Below are 24,579 nucleotides of genomic sequence, written 5' to 3'. Positions count from 1 at the left end.
GTATCCCCCAAAAATATTTAGACTTTACTTTTTAGAGATACAGCGCAGAAACAGGCCGTTTGTCCCACTGAGTCTGCGCTGGACAATTTGACAATTTACCAAAGCCAATTAATCTACAAACTTGTCTGTTTTTGAAGTGTGGGACGAAACCGGAGCACCCGTAGAAAACCCATGCAGTCACCGGGAGATTAAGCTACAGAATCATTTGGGGTCTTGCTGAAAAATTGTACATATAATCTGCCTCTCCACATCTTTTCAGAGAACTGCATTTAAAAATTGTGGGATCCTGCTGCAAAGGGACAGAAAGTAAAAATACGTTAAGAATTTGTTACATGTGTCACATAATATAAGGGGATTTCACACAATGGCATCCATGAATAGATTCTGGATAGGAACAATACTATAACAATTTTATTTCTGAAGAGGTCTGTTTAATTATTGATAAGGACATTATGGTCTTGCTCTTAGAGGAGCCTGTTTATATTGTATATTTCTTGTGTTTATTTTTGGAGTTGAAGACACAAAGTCCAATTTTATCATGCTTCATTAAATCACAATGTCCCTGCCTCTCTAGAACTGAAAGGCTCAGAAATTACTCCACCAAATAATTAATTTTAAATCATTGCTGACACTGTGACATCCTAAGTATTTCTTGTTCTTCACTGAACCATGCACTTTTAGAATGAACCTGTAACTCATCGGAATGTAAATATCATTCATTAATGAAAAAGACCATATCAGGATTGAGCCAGCGTGTCGGAAAATGTTTTTTTTACTCCTCTAATTTTGCACTGATTTACCAGACTGAAGATTTTTATGATTCTCAAAAGCTTTTTCAATTGTATTTTATCTTCCTTAATGTGTTTTTCATTCTCCCAGCAAGTCCTGTGCATATTCTGCATGGACACCCATGAAAACAAGTTGCATTCATTCAAAGATGAAATACATTGGGATATTGCAGTGGAATCAACACACATAACTAAACATGGTATATGACAGTTGTCACATAACTTCTGAGAATTACAGCAATTACAAATTGTAATCATGGGGCTTCTTTCATGTATTTGTAAGTAGAATTTGTAAATGAGAATCAAGGATGAGTGTTATTTTGAATTTTTAGTGAAAGCAGCCGCGACCAGTAAATTAACCCTTCAGTTGAAGACTTGTCTCATCCTTTGAAGTCTAGGTGACTGGGCAAGGATCAGTACATTTGAGCCTAGCTTATTCTGACATATCACTGAACCATCTCTGCCAGCTCCATCTGATATATCTTTGTTGTTAGCATTCAGTTAGGAAGACCTGCTTTTGGATGCTACTCTTATCTATTCTCTTTCATGGCTGATTCCGTATAGGTCATCAGTCTGAATATCAGACAACAAGGCAAAATCCCCAACACTAAACTTGTAACACAAAATAAAAGCTATTGAGGAGATGCTGATATAATGTGGTGATGCCACATGTGCCAACTATCAATCTCTTACATAACGTTCTCTGTGTCAGGAGAGCATTGTTGTTGACATATTGAGTCCCAGTTTTGTTTTGTGACTATCTTGAATTGTTGGTGACGTTGTTGAATACTTTGTGCATTGCGATACATTCAAGTAATGAACTGACATAAGTGCATTCATCAATATTAGGATTATAAATACGTTTCAGACAGAAAATGTTGATCTCCAATTAACAACCACAAATATGCAGTCAACAATGCTGTATTTGGATACAATGTTTGTATCTTTATTTGTCATGAATTTATACCAAAATGTAGAGGATTTTCTATGCTTCAAATGCCTTTTGAATTTAAGTTCAGCTCTTACTCTGAAATGTATTTTTAAATAATTAGATTACAATAATTAAACTAGATCAAGATACTATAAATTGATACATCTATCAGAAGGTTAGCTGAGACCAGCATTGATCAGCCATGATCACATTGAATGGCAGGGCAGGGGCCTGTTGGTCTACTCCCCCGCCTATTTGTTTGTGTTTTAGTTTTAGTTTTAGAGATATACCGTGGAAACAGGCTCTTCGGTTCAACGAGTCCACACCGACTAGCATTCGCCCCATTCACTAGTTCTATCCTGCATACTAGTGACAATTTATATAAGCCAATTAACCCACAAACCTACAAGTGTGTTTGGAGTGTGGGAGGAAACTGGAGCAACTGGAGAAAACCCACACGGTCACAGGGAGAATGTTCAGGATTGAACATGAGTCTCTGGCGCTGTAAGGCAGCACATCTACCGCTGCGCCACTGTGCCGCCCATCTCTTCAGAAATAAAATTGTTATAATATTGTTCCTAGCCTGCTGAATTTCTCCTTCAGTTTGTTTTTTCCCTGGTATTTTTAAATGCTGTTCACACATTGAAGGGTTTTTAGTGCCAAATGCCTTGTATCACATTTTAGCAACTTTGATCATAGTCATACAGCACATAAACATGCCCTTCAGCCCAACTCGACTATGCTGACCAAGATGCCCCATCTAAGCTAGCCCCATTTGCGTGCATTTGGCCCATATCGAACTAAACCATTCCTATCCATGTATCTCTTCAAGTATCTATTAAATGTTGATATTGTACCTGCCTCAACTACTTCCCCTGGCACCTCATTCCATATACCCGCTGCCCTCTGAGTGAAAAGGTTGCCCCTCAGGTGCCTATTAAATCTTTCCCCACTCACTTTAAACCTATGTCCTCTGGTTATGGATTCCCCTACCCTGGGTAAAAGACGATGTGCATTCACCCTATCAGTTCCACTCATTATTTTATATACCTCTACAAGATCACTCCTTAGCCTCCTGTACAACAATGAATAAAGTCCTAGCTTGCCCAATCTCTCCCTGTAGCTCAAACTGTCAAGTCCTGGCAACATCCTTATAAATCTTCTCTGCACACTATTAGAAACATAGAAACATAGAAATTAGGTGCAGGAGTAGGCCATTCGGCCCTACGAGCCTGCACCACCGTTCAATATGATCATGGCTGATCATCCAACTCAGTATCCCGTACCTGCCTTCTCTCCATACCCTCTGATCCCCTTAGCCACAAGGGCCACATCTAACTCCCTCTTAAATATAGCCAATGAACTGGCCTCGACTACCCTCTGTGGCAGGGAGTTCCAGAGATTCACCACTCTCTGTGTGAAAAAAGTTCTTCTCATCTCGGTTTTAAAGGATTGCCCCCTTATCCTTAAGCTGTGACCCCTTGTCCTGGACTTCCCCAACATCGGGAGCAATCTTCCTGCATCTAGCCTGTTTTATAAGTTTCTATAAGATCCCCTCTCAATCTCCTAAATTCTAGAGAGTATAAACCAAGTCTATCCAGTCTTTCTTCATAAGACATTCCTGACATCCCAGGAATCAGTCTGGTGAACCTTCTCTGTACTCCCTCTATGGCAATAATGTCCTTCCTCAGATTTGGAGACCAAAACTGTACGCAATACTCCAGGTGTGGTCTCACCAAGACCCTGTACAACTGCAGTAGAACCTCCCTGCTCCTATACTCAAATCCATGAAAGCTAACATACTATTCATGCAATGACATTCTTCCTGTAGCAGGATAACCAAAAGTGTAACATAATATCCCACCTTCTACACTCAATACCTTGCTTGATAAGGCCAATGTGCCAAAAGTCTTCCTTACCACCCTTTCTACCTGTGTAGCTACTTTTAGGGAACTGTTTCCCTATGTAGCCCTAGATCCCTCTGCTCATCATCGTAAACCTTTGGAAATTAGTTTCATTGTTTCAAAACAGCAGCAAATATTTACAACAAACACTGGCTGAGAAAAGAAATTCCAGCCACAAAGAACTGCAGATTCTGGTTTACCAAGAAAGAAACAAAGTGCTGGAGTAACTCAGCGGGTCAGGCAGCATCTCTGGAGAACATGGATAGGCAATGTTTTGGGTTGGGAATGGCTGAAGAACATTGTGTTCTTACCGGTTAAGAATAGATAGGATTGCTGTATAACAGTGTCCGAGACCCAAGTTAAATCCTGATTTTGGGTGCTGTCTGTAAAGAGTTTGTATGCTCTCCCTGTGACCGCGTGGGATTTCTCTGCGTGCTCCGGTTTCCTCCCATGTACTTGGTGGCCCAAAGGATCTGTTTTCATACTGTATGTCTAAAGTAAACTGAAAGAGCAGTCTCTCCAATGTTGTAATCTCTAATATCCCGTGCTAATGCATAAAGGAATGGAAAGTTGGGTCAAATGAACATGGGGCTAAAGGGATGATGCTGGAGGGATGGGTTTAGCTTTCTGGATCACTTGGACCATTGTGGGGATATCAAGGGTTGGGCGAAGAGGAGACCTCAGAATAAAAAGACGCACCTTTAGAAAGGAGATGAGGAGGAATTTCTTTTGTCAGAAAGAGGTGAATCTGTGGAATTCATTGCCACAGACATCTATTCTTAACCGGTAAGAACACAATGTTCTTCAGACATTCCCAACCCAAAACATTGCCTATCCATGTTCTCCAGAGATGCTGCCTGACCCGCTGAGTTACTCCAGCACTTTGTTTCTTTCTTGGTAAACCAGAATCTGCAGTTCCTTGTGGCTGGAATTTCTTTTCTCAGCCAGTGTTTGTTGTAAATATTTGCTGCTGTTTTGAAACAATGGAACTAATTTCCAAAGGTTTACGATGATGAGCAGAGGGATCTAGGGCTACAAAGGGAAACAGTTCCCTAAAAGTACTCATTGGGTACTTTTAAGGGGGAGTACTCATTGGGTACTTTTAAGGGGGAGATTGACAGATTCTTTAATAGTAGGGATGTCAAGGGTTATGAGGAGAAGGCAGGAGAATGGGGTTGAGAGGGAAAGATAGATCAGTCATGATTGAATGACGGTTGGAATGGCCTAATTTTATTCCTATGACCTATGAACTTATGAAAAGGCCATTTTATGAAGTTTCTGTATTTTTGCTTATAGTACACTGAGCCAGGCATTTGATCCTTAAATGGCGAACTTAAAGTATGTTGGAGACACTAGAAATTGAAGAAGCTTGAGCAAAAAACAAATTGTCGGAAGAACTTAGCGGGTCGGCTAGACTGAGGGGGAGACAAAGCTGGAAATGAGAGGTGGGGTGGTTAAAGTCTAGAAAGTGATAAGCAGATACAAGTGTGGGGGTTATTGGCAGATGGGTGGAATAAGTGACAAAGGCTGGGGGTGAAAAGAAGCCAAAGGTGTGTCAGATAAGGAAAGAAGAGTAGGTATGAAATGTGTAGCCGGAGAGAGGGATATGGGTGGAATGGGACTTAGGGGAGAGGAAACAAGGGGGCTAATAGGGAAATATACCACTCGGGGATAGGAGGTGAGCATACGGAGAAGGGGATTAAGTGGAGGGAGATGGTGGGAGAAGTGTATGTGGCATCAGTGTGGGGTTAGGACATGGGAAAGAGAGCTAAGGGGTTATTACCTGAAATTCGAGAATTCAATGTGCATACGGTTGGGTTGTATATGAGGTGTTGTGCTTCCATTGCCAGAGTGTGTGTGGCCTCGCTCTGACAATGGAGGAGACCAAGGATAGAAGGGTATGGAAATGGGAAAAGCTGTCAACAACTGGGAGATCCAGCAGACCTGGCGGCAGAGCACAAGTATTTGAGTAAATAGCTACCGTGTACATTTTCTCTCACCAATGTCAGGGAAATAATTTCCTTTTAAGTGCACATACTTTTGATTAAAAGTGTTTTGGTTACCCTAGTGAAAAGCCACAGGGACTAAGAGTGCTTTTCCCAACTCCATGTTAAAACATCAGTCCCTGTGCATACCAGCATCTGCCACTTTATGGGCCTGTCCCACTTAGGCGATTTTTCAGGCGACTGGTAAGTTGCCAGAAGTCGCCTGAAAAACTGGCGACTGGAACAGCGACTGTCAGAGTGGAACATACACACACACATCGCTTCCTTCACCAGCCCATTATGCAGGCGGGGGACAGGGCAAGCAGGGGGAGCACTGTCTGAGTGAAATTCACGCGGTGCAAAGCCAATGTGATACAGACACACACCGCGATGAACAGGAAGGTTGGCGCTGTAATTAAGACGGTGAAGGCACAGTGTACGGGAAGGGTCACGTACGTCCTTTAAAAGAGGGGGGAGAGGGGGGGGAGGGGAGAAGGGGGGAGAAGGAGTGGAGACAATTTTTAAGAAGGCAGAGATACACGGCTGTGAAGCTCGGCAGACATTAACATTACCGGTCAGTTATCCTTGGTATTTCCCAATGAGCCAATTAAATTCACCGGTCAGCACCGGCTACAACCTACGAGAACCTACGAGAACCTTTGACCTCCTGGCAACCCACTAGGACCTCCTGGCAACCCACCTACGGTACAAGAATTCTCGCTTCTCTCCATGACGGCTTCATTCTGGTCACCGCTAATTTTTCAACATGTTGAAAATTTTGCGGCGACCATAATGAGGCTGAGACTAGTTCCCAGAATTCGGGAACTCCTCACGACCATGAAGGTGACTACCCGGCAACCACCCGCGAACATGTGGTGACCATGTGGTGACAACAGAGTCTCCTGCAGTCGCCTAAAAAGTCGCCTAAGTGGGACAGGCTCATTACCATTTGATTTTGTTGACTTTCCCCTGCCCAATCTTTCTAAGACTTTAGCTTTGCTCTCTCCAAACTTTCCATTGACAATTTAATAAGGTGAATGATCAATTTGCGGTTGTTTCCCTCTGCCTTCATTCAATGAACCACACTGAGATTTGATTTACATGTAATCTAAGTTCTGGAATCTATTCAGCCAAAAGACCAAGGCTCTACGCTCATAAGTTGCATATTTTAACAAATAAATTTACTCTACAAACATGCTATTTTTTGTCAGGTAAAAATCATATTACATTTCCTAAAAGTAAAAGTGCATACAAATGTATACATATATTCTGATGCTATTTTTGTTGAAGAGCCATTTTGCACATATTAGGTCACACCAGCATACATTTCCAACTCAATTAGCAATCATCAGGCATTTCCAGCAGTGATTTTATTTGAGAATATCTGCGATTTTCCAGGAATCTAATGTGCATCATATGAAATCTTCCAGCACGCAGGAATCATTTCCATATTTATGATGCAAATTGGTCATTAAAAGTACAGATTAAGATTAATTAATGAGCTCACCATGAATACACCTGTACTTTGCAATGATCATATTTTGATTCAACTTCACACTCAGTTTTGGAAGAAGCAGTTTCAAGACAAATAGATTTAATAAAGGAGGACTTTATTAATTAATTAATTAATTAATTAGGCTGAGAATGAAGAGCTCACTGCATTGAACTAGCAAATTTGGTTAAAGGATCAGTCAGTTGCAATGGAGTAGCAAATGTTTAAGGGAATCTTTCAGAATACATACAGTAAGCACACACCACCAAGAAAGAAAATATTCAAGTGGATGACCCACGATTAAATTAAAATGGTAAAAGTAATATAAACTTAAAGAAAAAGCATGTAGGAGATGGCAGGCATTAAAATTAAAAAATTAAAAATTTGAATGTGAAGATAACCAGAAATAGAAAAAGAGAAGTGAGAGTTTACCTCTATATTAAAAAAAAGAAAGGTTAACTAAGTGAGCATTGGTCACATGGAAAGTGGGCCTCAGGAAATAATGATGCAAACAAGAGGGAGATGAATTAAATATTTATTTTAATAATAATAATAATAATAAATTTTATTTGTGGGCGCCTTTCAAAAGTCTCAAGGACACCTTACAGAAATTAACAAGAGTAAAAAAACATATAATCGGAGTAAAAATAAATAATAAAGACATCACCAATACACAAATTAAAGACAGAATTCGATCCAAAGACAAAAAATCAAAAACACAATGTGAAGAGAGAGCAGCGGCAGCTAAACCGCGCCAGCGTACACTCTCCCTTCCGACCCTTTTGCATCAGTCTTCACTGTAGAGAATACAAGCCATATCCCAGAAAGAGATCTAATTGAGAGTGAGGAACTCAAGCGAATTACAATTGCTGGAGAAGTGGCACTGAACAAATTGTTGGAATTGCAGACTGACAAGTCTCTGGGTCCTGTTGGACTTCTTCATCACAGGGTCTTAAAAAAAGTGAGATAGTTAATATGTTAGTTTTAATCTTCCAAAATTTGCCAGATGTGATCAATGTGAATAGATTGTACTGGATTGGAAAATGATAAAATGAAGGAAACCGAAAACTGTAAAATACAAGCCAGTTAGAGTTTAGTTTAGTGTAAGATTTAGTGTTTAGAGATACGTGCCTCTCTCAGTAACCTGGGATCAGGGTCTGAGGATTTATCCACCTTATGGTCGGTCACTGACGATTGTCTTTGATGGTAGATGGTATTGCTATTGATGGTATTGCTATTGATGGTATTGCTATTGATGGTATTGTTATTGATGGTAGATGGTATTGCTATTGATGGTATTGCTATTGATGGTAGATGGTATTGCTATTGATGGTATTGCTATTGATGGTATTGCTATTGATGGTATTGCTATTGATGGTATTGCTATTGATGGTATTGCTATTGATGGTATTGCTATTGATGGTATTGCTATTGATGGTATTGCTATTGATGGTATTGCTATTGATGGTAGATGGTATTGCTATTGATGGTAGATGGTATTGCTATTGATGGTATTGCTATTGATGGTAGATGGTATTGCTATTGATGGTAGATGGGTTTGGTCCAGTTGTATTGTTATTTATCTTGTGTAAGCAGCTAGCCCTACAAATTGGTTCAGTGAATCAAGGATGACAGCACACATGCCGGTAATGACGGCTGCAATCCAAGTACCCACGGATAATAGCAGCTTGAGGCATGTGTGCAAAGCACAAAACTAAATATATTAAAGAGAAGTCTGACATATCATCAGTGGTCATGTTGTATTTTCACTGATGAACTGGCCTTAATAGGGATAATTTTATATCTTAACAGTTCCAGCTGAGATTCTCATTGGTATACTGTATATGAGAAATTCAAGCTCACACTGAGTTAATAGTCAGGATATTGTGTGCATTCGACAGCCAGGGCCAGATTTCAAACTGTAAAGTCCGCTGGTGAAGCTATTTGAGAATATAATGCAGGTATAGGAAACATCATGAGATTAATATAGATTTATTGTTTCCATAACAACAATCTTTTTTTACTTTCTTAATTCTGATTCAGTTGTGAAGCATAGAGGAATGATAATGCAATGTGAAGGAATTATAATGCAATGGAATTCATCAGCCCTTTGCATCTCACAAAACTATGTGTGGGTCTTTGAAAATGATTACAGTGCGAAACAGTAATGTCAAATGATTCCAGTTTATTTTTACAAGCAGTGTTATTACTCAACGGGTAAATTAACATTAAAAATTCACCCTTGAAATGTTATTGATGAGCAGTTTTGTCCTCCAGGCACATTTATCAGTAAGATTAATATGTTCATTAAAATCAATTGCATTGTCATCAGACGCATGAAACAATCGCCACTTTCACACCGCATTCCCTGAGCTGCTGCCACATACTCTTACCCTTAACTCTACCTCATTTGGTTATTCTGTTATTGCCCTACAATCTTGCAACATTCTGCATTTTTGCACTTGCTTTATTTATCGTTGTATTTACTGTTGTATTTATCACAACTGTATGTACATCGTTTCCTCTGTGAGGTTCATGTGAAGAAGCCATTTCATTGCACCCTGGTATATATGACAATACGCTAAACTAAACTAATCTAATATGAATTAATTGGCTTACCTGATATCACGCATGCCTCTGCAATGGACTGTTCTTGGTTTGAGTCTTACTTCAGAGGAATATCAAAGGATCATTGTCCTTTGGAACCTACCTTTTGTTGAATGAGATCTATTTGCTCTCACAGGTGGTCATAAAACCTCTTGAGTATTTCTAATGTCCAGAATAGTTATCCCTCCATCCCTCATCACAAAGATGAATATCTGGTCATTTTCACAGAATACAGGTTGTATGCCATGCTTCCTGTGACTGCATTGTAAAGAAGTACATCATTGGCCACAAAGTACTTTGTGGTGATCTGAGGCTGAGGTAAACCCTCAATAAATGCATGAATCAATTTTTTGTGCAATCTCTTGAATATATAATATAACATTTCAAAGTTAAAAAAATAGGAAACTTCATCAAAGACACAAAGAATATTGTAGGCTTGAGGAAGTACTTTTAGAACAGTGGTTCTTCAGCTTCTTGGCATACTTGCGTGCATACGCAAACAAAGCACTGTGTGTGGTATGTACCTTTGTTAGGTTCCTAAAAATGGGCTCAACAAATGGATAGTAGACAAAAATGCTGGAGAAACTCAGCGGGTGAGGTAGCATCTATGGAGCGAAGGAAATAGGCAACGTTTCGGGTCAAAACCCTTCTTCAGACACAGGTTTTGGCCCAAAAAGTTGTCTATTTCCTTCGCTCCATAGATGCTGCCTCACCCGCTGAGTTTCTCCAGCATTTTTGTCTACCTTCGATTTTCCAGCATCTGTAGTTCCTTCTTCAACAAATGGATATGTTATTTATGACCCCTTCATGTCCCCCAGGAAAGCCCCAAATGACCCCCCATAGAGGTCCCGATCCCCAGGTTAAGAACCACTGTTTTAGAAGGACAAAATATCAAGGCGAAAGGAATTAAATAGTTAAAGGCGATTAAATTCCATTCTCATTCCAGGTTGAAACTAGCAGCAGCGGCTGAAAAACTTAATACAAATATGTTCATGACCTTGGTTACACATTTTTTCGCAGGATGGAAATGTCAAAGACTAGATGACATAGCTTTAAGTTCAGAAGAGGAAAGTTTAAAGGAGATGTATGGGACAGGTTTTTTACACAGAAAATGGTGGGTGTCTGGAACACGTTGTCACAGCTGGTGGTGGAAGCAGATTGGATAGTTTCATAGAGTTTCATAGAAAATAGGTGCAGGAGGAGGCCATTCGACTCTTCGAGCCAGCACCGCCATTCATTGTGATCATGGCTGATCGTCCCCAATCAATAACCCACGCCTGCCTTCTCCCCATATCCCTTGATTCCACTAGCCCCTAGAGCTCTATCTAACTCTCTCTTAAATCCATCCAGTGATTTGGCCACCACTGCCCTCTGTGGCAGGGAATTCCATAAATTCACAACTCTCTGGGTGAAAAAGTGTTTTCTCACCTCAGTCTTAAATGGCTTCCCCATTATTCTAAGTGTGGCCCCTGGTTCTGGACTCGCCCAACATTGGGAACATTTTTCCTGCATCTAGCTTGTCCAGTCCTTTTATAATTTTATAAGTTTCTATAAGATATCCCCTCATCCTTCTAAACTCCAGTGAATACAAGCCTAGTCTTTTCAATCTTTCCTCATATGACAGTCCCGCCATCCCAGGGATCAATCTCGTGAACCTACGCTGCACTGCCTCAATCACAAGGATGTCCTTCCTCAAATTCGGAGACCAAAACTGGACACAATACTCCAGATATGGCCTCACCAGAGCCCTATACAACTGCAGAAGAACCTCTTTACTCCTATACTGAAATCCTCTTGTTATGAAGGCCAACATTCCATTAGCTTTCTTCACTCCCTGCTGTACCTGCACGCCAACTTTCAGTGACCGGTGTACAAGGACGCCCAGGTCTCACTGCACCCCCCCCCCCCCCCACCCTTGCCTAACCTAACCCCATTGAGATAATAATCTGCCCCCTTATTTTTGCCACCAAAGTGGAAAATCTCACATTTAGCTATATTATACTGCATCTGCCACGCATCTGCCCACTCACTCAACCTGTCCAGGTCACCCTGCAACCTCCTAACATCCTCTTCACAGTTCACACTGCCACCCAGCTTTGTGTCATCCGCAAACTTGCTAGTGTTGCTCCTAATTCCCTCTTCCAAATCATTAATATATATGGTAAACAGTTGCGGCCCCAACACCAAGCCTTGCGGCACTCCACTCGCCACTGCCTGCCATTTTGAAAAGGACCCATTCACTCCTACTCTTTGTTTCCTGTCTGCCAACCAATCTTCTATCCATGTCAACACCCTACCCCCAATACCATGTGCTCTAATTTTAGTCACCAGTTTCCCGTGCAGGACCTTATCAAAGGCTTTCTGAAAGTCTAGATACACCACATCCACTGGCTCCCCTTCATCCATTTTACTTGTGACATCCTCAAAAAATTCCAGAAGATTAGTCAAGCATGATTTCCCTTTCATAAATCCACGTTGACTTGGACTAATCCTTTTACTGCTATCCAAATGCCCCATTATTACCTCTTTAATAATTGACTCCAGCATCTTTCCCACCACTGAAGTCAGGCTAACTGGTCTGTAATTCCCCGTTTTCTCTCTCGCTCCTTTCTTGAAAAGTGGGATAACGTTAGCTATCCTCCAATCCACAGGAACTGATCCTGAATCTATTGAACATTGGAAAATAATCACCAATGCGTCCACTATTTCTCGAGCCACCTCCCTGAGGACCCTGGGATGCAGACCATCAGGCCCAGGGGATTTACCATCCTTCAGTCCCATTAGCCTACCCAATACTATTTCTCGCCTACTGAAAATTTCTATCAGTTCCTCTACCCCCTTAGATCCTCTGTCCTCCAGTACATCTGGGAGATTGTTTGTGTCTTCCTTAGTGAAGACAGATCTAAAGTACGTGTTCAACTCTTCTGCCATTTCCTTGTTGCCCATAATAATTTCACCCATGTCTGCCTTCAAGGGACCCACATTTGACTGCTACTCTTTTTCCCTAAACATATCTCAAGAAGCTTTTACTGTCCTTCTTTATATTCCTGGCCAGCTTCCCTTCGTACTTCATCTTTTCAGCTCGTATTGCCCATTTTGTTTCCTTCTGTTATCCTATGAAAGTTTCCCAATCCTCTGGCTTCCGGCTACTCTTTGCTGTGTTATATGTCTTTTCTTTTAGTTTTATTCTATCCCTAACTTCTCTTGTCAGCCACGGTTGCCTCCTACTACCCTTAGAACCTTTCTTCCTTGTTGGAATGAAATGATCCTGTGTCTTCCGGATTATGCCCAGAAATTCCTGCCATTGCTGCTCCATCGTCATTCCTGCTAGGATCTCTTTCCAGTCTACCTTGGCTAGCTCCTCTCTCATGCCTTCATAGTCCTGGATAGTGGCATTTCACTGTTTATGGTGTCCAGATTCATGGCCAATTTCTTCCCAGCTGTTATCAGGCAACTGAACCATCCTACCACAAACAGAGAGCAGTCCTGACCTCCTGTGTAGCTCATCGCAGACTATCTTTGTCGGACTTTACTGGCTTTACCTTGCATTAAATGTTATTCCTTTATCGGGTATCTGTAGCAATGTTACAAAATTTTGAGATTTTAAAAATCAAGTCTTTAATTTATCCCATCAGAGAAATCATAAAAAGAAGTTTAATTGGACACCTAATTCACTTTCATATCTTCAGTATTAAAAAAGTTATGGCCATTTTCATACCCGGAAATTGGCATCTTGTTCCCTATTGCTTTTTCATTGACTTAACACAAAAGCTGTGATCGAGAACATTTAAAAGCCGATAACTTTCTTAAAATTTAAGAGAACTGAAATAAATTATCAGTTATTATAGATTGAAGCATTCTGAAACAAATATGAAACAATCTTACTTAGATTACTTGAAATTAAAGCATGTAATTAGTTAGTTACCTAATTGTAACTAATTACAAAATTCAATTACTAGATCTAAACATCTATCCATTTCTTAAGAATAGATTAACATTTTTTAAATAGCCTAAGTGTCCAAATAACATTCACGCAAGAATTCAGAATATAACATAATTTTTTTAATCTCATTGTCATGGGTTTATAGGCCAAATGGAAGGAATTTAATGTTTAATACCTGTAAATTAATGGCCATTTAAATCAGCTTGCGAGTGGGATTTTCTGGAACGGGACCATTTGGAACGTTGAGGTGCGGTGAATTTAGTCCCCCATATCTGCAGCAAAATCACTGCCGGTTCTTCGGGGGAAAAAATCACCGTTTCGCAACTTAAAATGTGAATTAAATACATCTAAGAAACACTTTTATACATAAAAATAAACGATTTTCTTTTACCTGGTCCTCCATAAAATCCGTCCCCGTTTTCGGCATTGATGGCTTCAGAAGCTGATTTTAAAATGACTCCAGCGATTAACTTGTCGGGTGAATTTTTTTTAAAAACACACAGAACGGCCGTAGGAACGATTCTTTAGCAACATCTTGCACTCCAACAAATATAATTCAGGACCAGTTCGGGAAAAATACCCCGTTTTAACCCCCCCCCTCCTGGTTAGCATGCAACAGAGTTTTTCATTGTACGTCGGTACACGTGACAATCAACTAAACCGAACTGAGATGATTTTAAATGGATATGCAGGGAATAGAGGAATATGGATCACGTACAGGAAGAGAAGATTAGTTCAACTTGGTATCATACTCGACGCAGACATTGTGCGCCGAAGAGCCTGTTCCTATGCAGTGCTATTTCAAAGTTAGAAACATTTGGTGCTAACAGGGGCTAATTATTCCAATATTCTTAAAGATACTCAGGTCATCAGCAGCGACAGCATTTTGTTTGAATTGGTATGTAAAACAAATTCCCTGAAATATGTTAAAGGGCTTAATACCTAACGTTTTGTTCAGCCCATTTTCTCAGTCTCAGATAAGAGATCCAGTTTCATTAGCCTTTAAGGGCTGCATAAGCATTCCAATTATTTGGTGTAATTTGATTTTGCGTGGAGGAAGCTTTGTATTGCCGGCAGAAACTGTTAGAATTCATATGATAGAGTGTATTTTTGTTGCAGTATGTCATAAGGTACATTCTGTGTTGTATCATAGAAACATAGAAAATAGGTGCAGGAGTAGGCCATTCGGCCCTTCGAGCCTGCACCGCCATTCAATATGATCATGGCTGATCATCCAACTCGGTATCCTATACCTGACTTCCCTCCATACCCACTGATCCCTTTAGCCACAAGGGCCACATCTAACTCCCTCTTAAATATAGTATTTTATTGTATTGTATTGTATGTATGACTGCTTCAATTTCGTTCAGACTTCGGTCTGAATGACAATAAAAGGCTATCTAATCTAATCTAATATAGCCAATGAACTGGCCTCAACCACCCTCTGTGGCAGAGAATTCCGCAGATTCACCACTCTCTGTGTGAAAAAAAAAATTCTCATCTCGGTCCTAAAAGACTTCCCCCCTTATCCTCAAACTGTGACCCCTTGTTCTGGACTTCCCCAACATCGGGAACAATCTTCCTGCATCTAGCCTGTCCAACCCCTTAAGAATTTTGTAAGTTTCTATAAGATTGCTCCCCAATCTTCTAAATTCTAGCGAGTACAAGCCGAGTCTATCCAGTCTTTCTTCATATGAAAGTCTTGCCATCCCAGGAATCAGTCTGGTGAACCTTCTCTGTACTCCCTCTATGGGAAGAATGTCTTTCCTCAGATTAGGAGACCAAAACTGTACGCAATACTCCAGGTGTGGTCTCACCAAGACCCTGTACTACTGCAGTAGAACCTCCCTGCTCCTATACTCAAATCCTTTTGCTATGAAAGCTAACATACCATTTGCTTTCTTCACTGCCTGCTGCACCTGCATGCCTACTTTCAATGACTGGTGTACCATGACACCCAGGTCTCGTTGCATCTCCCCTTTTCCTAATCGGCCACCATACAGATAATAGTCTACTTTCCTGTTCTTGCCACCAAAGTGGATAACCTCACATTGATCCACGTTATACTGCATCTGCCATGCATTTGCCCACTCATCCAGCCTATCCAAGTCACCTTGTAGCCTCCTAGCATCCTCCTCACAGCTAACACTGCCCCCAGCTTCGTGTCATCCGCAAACTTGGAGATGTTGCATTCAATTCCCTCGTCCAAATCATTAATATATATTGTAAATAGCTGGGGTCCCAACACTAGGCCTTGCGGTACCCCACTAGTCACTGCCTGCCATTGTGAAAAGGACCCGTTCACTCCTACTCTTAGCTTCCTGTCTGCAAGCAAGCTCTCTATCCACATCAATACTGAACCCCCAATACCATGTGCTTTAAGTTTGCATACTAATCTCTTATGTGGGACCTTGTCGAAAGCCTTCTGAAAGTCCAGACATGATTTACCTTTCATACATCCATGCTGACTTTGTCCAATGATTTCACCACTTTCCAAATGTGCTGCTATCCCATCTCTAATAACTAACTCTAGCATTTTCCCCACTGCCGATGTTAGACTAACTGGTCTATAATTCCCCGTTTTCTCTCTCCCTCCCTTTTAAAAAAGTATCAAGGCAAGCTCTCTAACTTGCTTAAGCCTCTCCTAGATAAGATAAGAACATGCTTTTATGATGAATTCACGCAGGCTAAAGCTGGTAAGCAGGCAGTGCCGAGTTGAAGCGAATGATCTTGTTGAAATAACACAAAAACTTCATTTGGTGATTTTAAGGTTACTTGCTTCTTTTTGCAAAGAGTTGTCAAAATATAGATCTTGTTCAGTAAAGTTGAAGTTCAGTAGGCACAAAACAAAATGTTAGAATTTATATAAACCAAAGCAAATAACAGTGGAGATTCATGGAACTTTCCTCAAAACCTCTTAGACCCCCCCCCACTTCCCATACCCATCCCCCATTATATTGTGCTCAGTGTAGATGATGTTTGTGGGAGATGGCAGAGGGATGGGGGAGTGTTCTCAGATTACATCAAAGCCTCTTCCCACTTTACCTTGTTGAGAATTGCCACAGAAACCAATATTTGAAATGCTACAGAAATTGAAAAGAGGATAGTTAATGATTCCAAAGCTATTTTCATTTCACTACAGAGTTAGCAGGACCGTAAACCAGTTTTTCGGAAACTTTTGCCCCACCTCTGCTGTGGCACCAAATCACTGGATTGCTCCCCTGGACTAAAGTCTACTGCAGTGTGATCAATTGCCTGTCTTTGCGGTGGTTCAGTGAAGTAACACAATGTCAATCCCTAGTCCTTGTTTAACATTCTGATGTCACAGGTAGTCCCAGTGGTCTTGGTAGCATCTCATTAAGTTGGATTAAATAAGTAAATGGAGATTAGATCCCACTATACCTATGCCATCTCTAAATAGTCGTTTGTTTTCCAATTACATTTGGTACATCTTGAGGAATTTAACAAAGTATTGACAAGTTTGTCACAGTCAAAGAAAGATAATGCACAGAAAAGGCTCTTCGGCCCATTGTGTCCATGCCAGCTATTGAGCACCCATTTTTACACTCCTACCCTTACCCACTTTATTGACCCCACATTAACACCCACTCTCCATCACCCTTCCAAAGATTTTGCCCTTCAGTACCAGTAGAAGATAACCATTAAAATGCTTAAGTGAGCTGGGCTTTCATAAACCGTTAAAATTTATACATACACAGAACAAATTTTAATCACAGTGGATACAGAATTGAGAAACCACACCACTGCAATCAATTGCAGCAGCCATAAGAAAATCTATTACCACATTGTGAAAAATATCAATCCCCATCCACAAGGTTAGTTTGTCACATGTACCCGGAAGTGGTAATTCTTGCAAAGCACGCATGGTTATTCTGTTCTAGCCATCTCCTTTCATGAGTCAACATTTTTGCTTAAGAAAACCCAGAATGACATTTAGTTTAGTTTAGTGTAGAGATACAGAGTGTACTTGGTGACCAAAGGACCAGTTTTCATGCTGTGTCTCTAAACTAAACTATAATTAAAGAGCAACTTCTCCAAGGTTTAATTTGGTTTAGTTTTGTTTAGAGATACAGCTCTAAAATTTTGGCCTACCAGGTCCGCACCACCCAACGATCACCGCACATTAACACCATCCTACACACACTAGTGACAATTAACATTTATACCAGGCCAAGTAACCTACAAATCTGTACGTCTTTGGAGTGTGAGAGGAAACCGAAGATCTCAGGGAAACCCACGCAGGTCACGTGGAGAATGTACAAACCATGCAGACAAGCCCCCATAGTCAGGATCGAACCCGGCCACTGGCGCTGTAAGGCAGCAACTCTACCGCTGTGCCACCGTGCCGCCTGGTGAATCTTAGAATTTCAGTAAAAATATTTTCCTCTGGTCTCTTTCAGCTGTCATCGCGCTCTTCTGCAGACAATATGACATCATTAAAGACAATGACTCAAACAACAACAAGGAAAAGGCCAAGCCCTCATCAGAACACAGCACCCCAGAGCGTCCAACAGGTGGATTACTGCGCAGTAAGGTGAGCCCTACAACAGCTGGTTGAAAAACATGAAAGAGACATCATTAATTTCACATGTACTTGATACTATCTTAAAGATCGAAATTCAAAATCAGTGGGATTATGCCTTCATTTTATTTTACTTTGGTTTTAAATCGTCCGCACTTAAATTGTATCAAAGTTAATATCAAAGAAGTTACATGATACAACATGATGAAGGTGTCACTTGACAACAAAAACATCTTAATTATGGCAAAAAATAGAATTTGGTACAACAATCGACTGGACCTTCATTCTAGTTATATTTTAGGTCCTTGGTTAGAGATTGAAAGTTTGCACTAACCAAAGAAATTACTATGTGAAAGGTACATACTTCGCTGTCATGTGCTGGGGCAGCAGGGCAAACCCGTGGATGTCAATAGGATTAACAAACTCATCAGGAATGCTGGCTCCGTCCTGGGGGTGGAGTTGGATTCACAGGAGGTGGTCTTGGAGGGAGGATGCTCCTCAAACTGTGGAAGATCTTGGACAATACAGCTCACCCCCTCCATGACAGACTGGTCAACCAGAGGAGTACCTTCAGCAACAGACAGGTTCCACCAAGATGCAGGACAGAACACCACAGGAGATCCTTCTTCCCTGTGGCTATCAACCTGTGCAACTCAACCCAATGAAATGAAAATATATAATTAGTTAATTACCTCATTAAGTAGCTAATTGCAAAATTAACCGTGGTGACGGAAATAGTAATAAACACCCAGACTGCCTTGAAAATTCAAAAATTTGATATTTTCAAGATCAGAACTTTAATATTATTGTATTATATGCTGTAAGTCCGTAACAGACAGGTAAAGAAATTAATAATTTCTAGCAAAAGACCAAGTCTTCATGGAGAAGATCAGCTGCTAGCTGGTACATTGGCATATCATAATCAGTAGCATCATCATGCAACCAATAAGCAACTCTGGACACCTTGTTTTTCCTCAACTTTTCAATGTTGGCATTGTAAACTACAAGTTTTTGCTCTTCAAACCACGCATGACATGCTTTTCTGCCCATTACTTTCCCATTCAGACTGACATTTTCCAAACGAGGTATACAAGTACAAGATGTGTCCATTTTTAAGATCCCTCTTAGACTCGGGCATGACAGAAAAATTCACTTCAAGGTGACCTCCAGCTATGCCAGGCTGGGCATTTGGATTGACAATTTTGCATCTCTTTTTCAGAGGCATCTGTTTAAACTGTAAAGAAAATAAAAACACTGAACAGCATTAAGTTTTTATTTGCTGTTTTAGAAAAAAAAGTAGAAATTATTTTGTTCAACAAAATGCCTAACACAAGTTAAACGTTAAAACAAATAGTAAATTCCCAACAAAAATTCATATCATCAGTGTTATCAAATCAATTGAATTAATCTAAATTCAACTACTAGATCTAAACATGTATCCAATTCTTAAGAAAAGGCTAAAAATAAATGTTTAAACAGCCAAAGTATCCAAATAACAAACTGATCCCATTCACACAAGAATTCACAATATAACATGATTTTAAAATCTCACTTTGTCATGAATTTCTAAACCAAATCGAAGGAATTGAATGTTCAATTCCCATATATTTTACTCTGTTGGTTTATAACACCACAGCAGGTAAGGGCCGTTTTACATAGACATGTGTTCAAAATCCACAAACATCCACTCTCAAGTTAATCAAAACCATGATTTTTTGCACAATCATGTCATGACATCTAAAGTATCTATATTTTGTGTTGATCAATATTTTCATACTAAATATCTGACTAAAAACTATGTACTGTGGAGGTTTTTAGTCAGATATTTAGTGTGAAAATATTGATCATGGATAGCCAATAACATAACATATAGATCATTTAGATGTTCTTATGCTTGTGCAAAAAATAATGAATTTCATTATCTTGAGAGTGGATGTTTGTGGATTATGATACAGAGAATGGATTGTGGCGGCCACCATGATTTTGCTCACGCTCAGTCACAACTGGCAGGCAGGACACAGCCGATATCGGGCCGAAATAACATATATCACATCATCAGATTAAAATGAAATTACACCAAAAACTAGATAAGATGTTAAATAAACGTCCTACAGTACAACCTTTTGTTTTGGCCTGAACTTGTAATCCGTGATTTTGAAGGCGTTGAAGTTGTGCCCGACTTTCATCCAGCGATTCAATAGTTAAACAATATATTTTTTTTAAATCGCGAATGGGATCACAGAACAAAATTTCTTCATAAGCTTGTCGTACGAGCAAATCCCTCTTTGACAACTAATATAAACCTGCATTTTAATACCCCCCCTCCCCTCCCTACAGCCTCTTGAGTCACACGCACAGGCAGTGGGCAGATCTAGAGCGTCACTGATGGCAGGAATTTGTAACAACGCTACACAATACTCTCCCTCACTACTACGAAGGATTCCTCAATCAATACTGCAATGCCAATTGCTTTTTAACAAGATGGAGATGGAGTTTCTTCCCACAGGCCATCAGGACTGTAAACTCTGATCTCACCAGGGAGTAATTACTGTTGTGTCTTTAAAAAAAAAAATGTAAATACTGGTTCTGTTCTGTTGTTCTGTTGTTTTGCACAATCCCGCAGTCATTGCCACTTTCATTTCACTGTACATCTTGTATGTGTATGTGACAAATAAAGTTGACTTGACTTGAAGAAAAGCTTTTCACTGTACCTCGGTACACGTGACAATAAACTAAACTGAACTAACCTGAACTGAACTCAACCGAATTTCTGCCTTTTCCCCATTACTCCTGACATCCTTACCAATCAAGAAAGATCAGGTATTCGTGTGAGAGTAATCAGAGTTCAAGGTATGCATGTTTGTGCTGGTGGGCAAGGCAGGTAGGAGAAAGGAACTCTGGATGACAAGGGAAATGAAGGTGTGATCAAGTGTGTAGGTGTGTAGGGGATTGAGGAGGATACTTAAGAAAGAAATCATGTTGACAAAAAGGAGCGACTTTATTCACATAAAGAGTGGTGCATTTGGGGAACAGGCAGCCAGAAAAAGTAGTTGAGGCAGGTACAATGACAACATTTTACAGACATTTGACAGATACATGGATAGGAAAGATTTGGAGAGTTATGGACCAAATTGGGCAAATGGGCTGAGCTGACATAAAGCATGGACGAGTGGCCAAAGGGCTTATTTCTATGTTGTATGAAAATCCAACACAGTGCTTTATGACTCTCATTCTTTCTGCCATCACCTCTGGAATGCGGAAATTAGCCAAACGGTGCACAGTTATAATAGCCTTTCACTCCTTTACTGAATAGGTGACATTTCATTAGTCAATTTTATGAACGTACTTTAATTTCACTAAAGTTTCAGAGAGAATTGTTTTGCATACGAAATTCAGTAGGTACCATGCAATTGAAGAAGGGACGAAAGAGAGAGGAACATCATATATTCATTGGGGGAGCACAGTGGCAATTGGTAGAGAGGGTGAGAGGGATCTCCTGGGGAACATGATGCCATCCATCTGTACATCAGTTTATTGTTTTGTGTACTGAGGTACAGTGAAAAGCTTTTGTTGCTTGCTAACCAGTCAGCAGAAAGACAATCCATGATTACAATCGTACCATCTACAGTGTACAGATGCATGATAAAGAGAATAATTTAAGTTTAGTACAAGGTAAAGCCAGTAAAATCAAAGATAGCCTGAGGGTCATCAATGAGATAGATAGTAGTTCAGCACTGCTCTCTGATTGTGGTAGGATGGTCCAATTCTATACGGCCATCGTAGAGTCTGTCCTCACCTTCTCCATCATGGCCTGGTTTGGCTCAGCCACCAAGCACGACATCCGAAGGCTGCAGCAAATCGTTCGATCAGCTGAGAAGGTTGTTGGCTGCAACCTTCCCCCATTGACAAACTGTACACTGCAAGGGCCAGAAAGCGAGCGGGTAAGATCATCTTTAACCCCTCTCACCCTGGCCACAAACACTTTGAAGCACTTCCCTCTGGAAGGCGACTCCGGACTGTCAAAGCCGGCACAGCCAGACATAAAAACAGCTTTTTGTCACGAGCAATAGCTCTACTCAATAACCAAAAGTCTGTAGCCTCCTTCTGCTCTGGTGTTTTATTTCATTCACATGTTTAAACTATAATGTTTTTTCCTTAATGTTTTAATGTTTTATGTTTTATTCTTAATTGTTTACTGTATGTTGTGTTGCTACTTGCGAGCGGAGCACCAAGACAAATTCCTTGTATATGAATATACTTGGCCAATAATTCATTCATTCATTAATTCAGTTGCCCGATAACAGCTGGGAAGAAACTGTCCCTGAATTTGGAGGTACGTGATTACCTTTTGCCCGTGCTGCCATCCTTCTGTAGGTGAATCGAACTTTAATTGAAATCTTATTTCCACACTTGAAAATGATACCCTGTTGTGTGAAACTACCCTTCACAGGTTTTGTTTGCAGGTTATTGGCCATTTTCTAAAATGTTCACAACTTCACTCAAAAATATTTAATAGAAGACTTAAAGATTTGTTGCTAATCCTACCAGCAATGTCAAGTAAAGTTGACTGATGATGATTTGGCTCTGCAAATTTTGACATTGTGCTCAGATTTTAATTTTACTTTTCTTCTTGCTTTTAGTTCCAAAATAACACACCAGCCATTAACATCATTGAAGTTTGACTGCTACACGATTGCACTGTAGATGGAGCAACAGCACAGCTGACTGAAGGAACGTTGACTAAATCTTATTTATCCATACTTTGCATTTTAACACAACTTCTTTATGCCTGAAAGCATGTCGTAGCCAAAAGTTTCTTCGCTCAGGGACATCTGCATGGGAACTGAAGCCATGCATGTTGGAATACTTCTTCAGTACAAAGGACCATCAAAGATGACCTGTGCAGACATTGTCCAAGGCCCAGTGACTTGCAGTAACAACCTGACTGCAACGTTTGCTCTGCCGGCTTCAGAGCACCCCACTCCTTGATAATCCAGATCCGATTTGCTGGCCTGCCAATTCTCAGATCTATTCTTTCCTTGTTAAGCAGCAGTGGATTGCCAGAAAGGTTAGGTTGGGGACACAACAACAGAAATGGTGAGATAACACAGCTCCAATCTGCAGGTGATTCCCATACACCCGCTGGAATGAAAAAGTGAGAGAGTGCTAGCCAGATATGGCTGAGGATAAATTTCGAGATTTAAAAAATGTGCCCATGTTATTCGAATTAATCATATTTTTTTCCAATCTGTTTCAAGAACTTCAGATAAGATTCTTATGCCAGTCAACACAGAAGATGTTGTCTCTGGTCAGTATTGATATTATATAAATTTAGAGCTTCTTTTTCAATTGCTGTAGGATTCAATGCAGACACAGATCCAAACACATGTACATGTTACATGAAGAATTGATTCCACCTTACTTACTTTCATTTAAATAACATTTTTAATTTCTTTAACATTAAACCCATTATGTTGATTGGTAATATTCCCAAAAGAGAGATTAACCACAAAAGAGAAACAGATCTCTCTTAATTAATGGAGTAGGGCTTTCATTTATACTATGGTTAGCAATTGATATTACTGTATTAATTACAATGTAACATTCTGTGTAATAATATGATTGTAATTAGAAATAGTAGAATTGACTGAGAAAAATGTTACCAATTTCTGAATTTTCGAAGAATTTGCTGCTTTAAATTTAAAGAGGAAATCTACTGTTCTGTTCAAATGTTTCTCTATGGAAGTGGATTTATTTTAATTTTGATTGCAGAGCCAAAGACAGCAGCATCCTTTGCAAGGGATGAAATGCCTGATAATGAGAATTGTTTTATATGCCATGCCTGTGGAATAATGGAAAGCGGTATGAATGGAATAGTATTTCAAAGTGATATTACTTTTCTAAATGTTAACAATTACAATGAATTAATATGCAAGCTAAACAAAGTATTTCTTTGGCCTCTTATTTCCTTTTGTCGTTTACCTACAACTGTACTGTTCTGTGATAAAGAGGAATATTGAGACAGTGTTAACGATTGTGATGAGAAGGTTATTGGTTACCTTGGAAAAGTCCTGCGATTATTTTATTACCCCGCTTCCCCGCCAAAATGAAAATGTTTACCTGCTAATTAAGTAGTTCCACTTGACAGTATGGCCAACATCAGAATAATACGTGCATATTCATTTTTTAAGACTTTTTGAATCTTAGGCAGTGCGTTAAGCCATCTATAAACATTGCCAAGAAATACCAGAACTGTTTATATCCCAATGTACAAAAGCAGCACAATTTATATGTATAACAAGGCTGTCCTATGGATTACTTTGTCCTTCAGTTAGTGCCTACCACAATATGTATTGCCAGATGAGAAGAAATGTTTTTTCTTCCAC

The 24,579-nt window shown here is 40.0% G+C and overlaps 1 protein-coding gene across 2 annotated transcripts in view; it reads left to right on the top strand.

The window, feature by feature from the left end:
- LOC116973364 (fibronectin type III domain-containing protein 4-like) overlaps positions 1–24,224 on the top strand; it is a 219,743-nt gene extending 195,519 nt beyond the window's left edge. For both annotated transcript variants that reach the window (XM_033021353.1, XM_033021352.1), the window contains exons 5-6: positions 18,072–18,205; positions 22,834–24,224. In XM_033021353.1, coding sequence (XP_032877244.1) covers positions 18,072–18,205; positions 22,834–22,875 — 176 coding nt within the window. In that variant the 3' untranslated portion in view covers positions 22,876–24,224. The remainder of the gene's footprint in view (positions 1–18,071; positions 18,206–22,833) is intronic.
- The last annotated feature ends 355 nt before the right edge of the window (positions 24,225–24,579 follow it).

The sequence above is a fragment of the Amblyraja radiata genome, chromosome 5 (assembly GCF_010909765.2).
Source record: "Amblyraja radiata isolate CabotCenter1 chromosome 5, sAmbRad1.1.pri, whole genome shotgun sequence".
Lineage (NCBI taxonomy): Eukaryota > Metazoa > Chordata > Chondrichthyes > Rajiformes > Rajidae > Amblyraja > Amblyraja radiata.
Note: the sequence above shows the minus strand (reverse complement) of the source record. Positions and strands in the feature narration are given on the sequence as shown.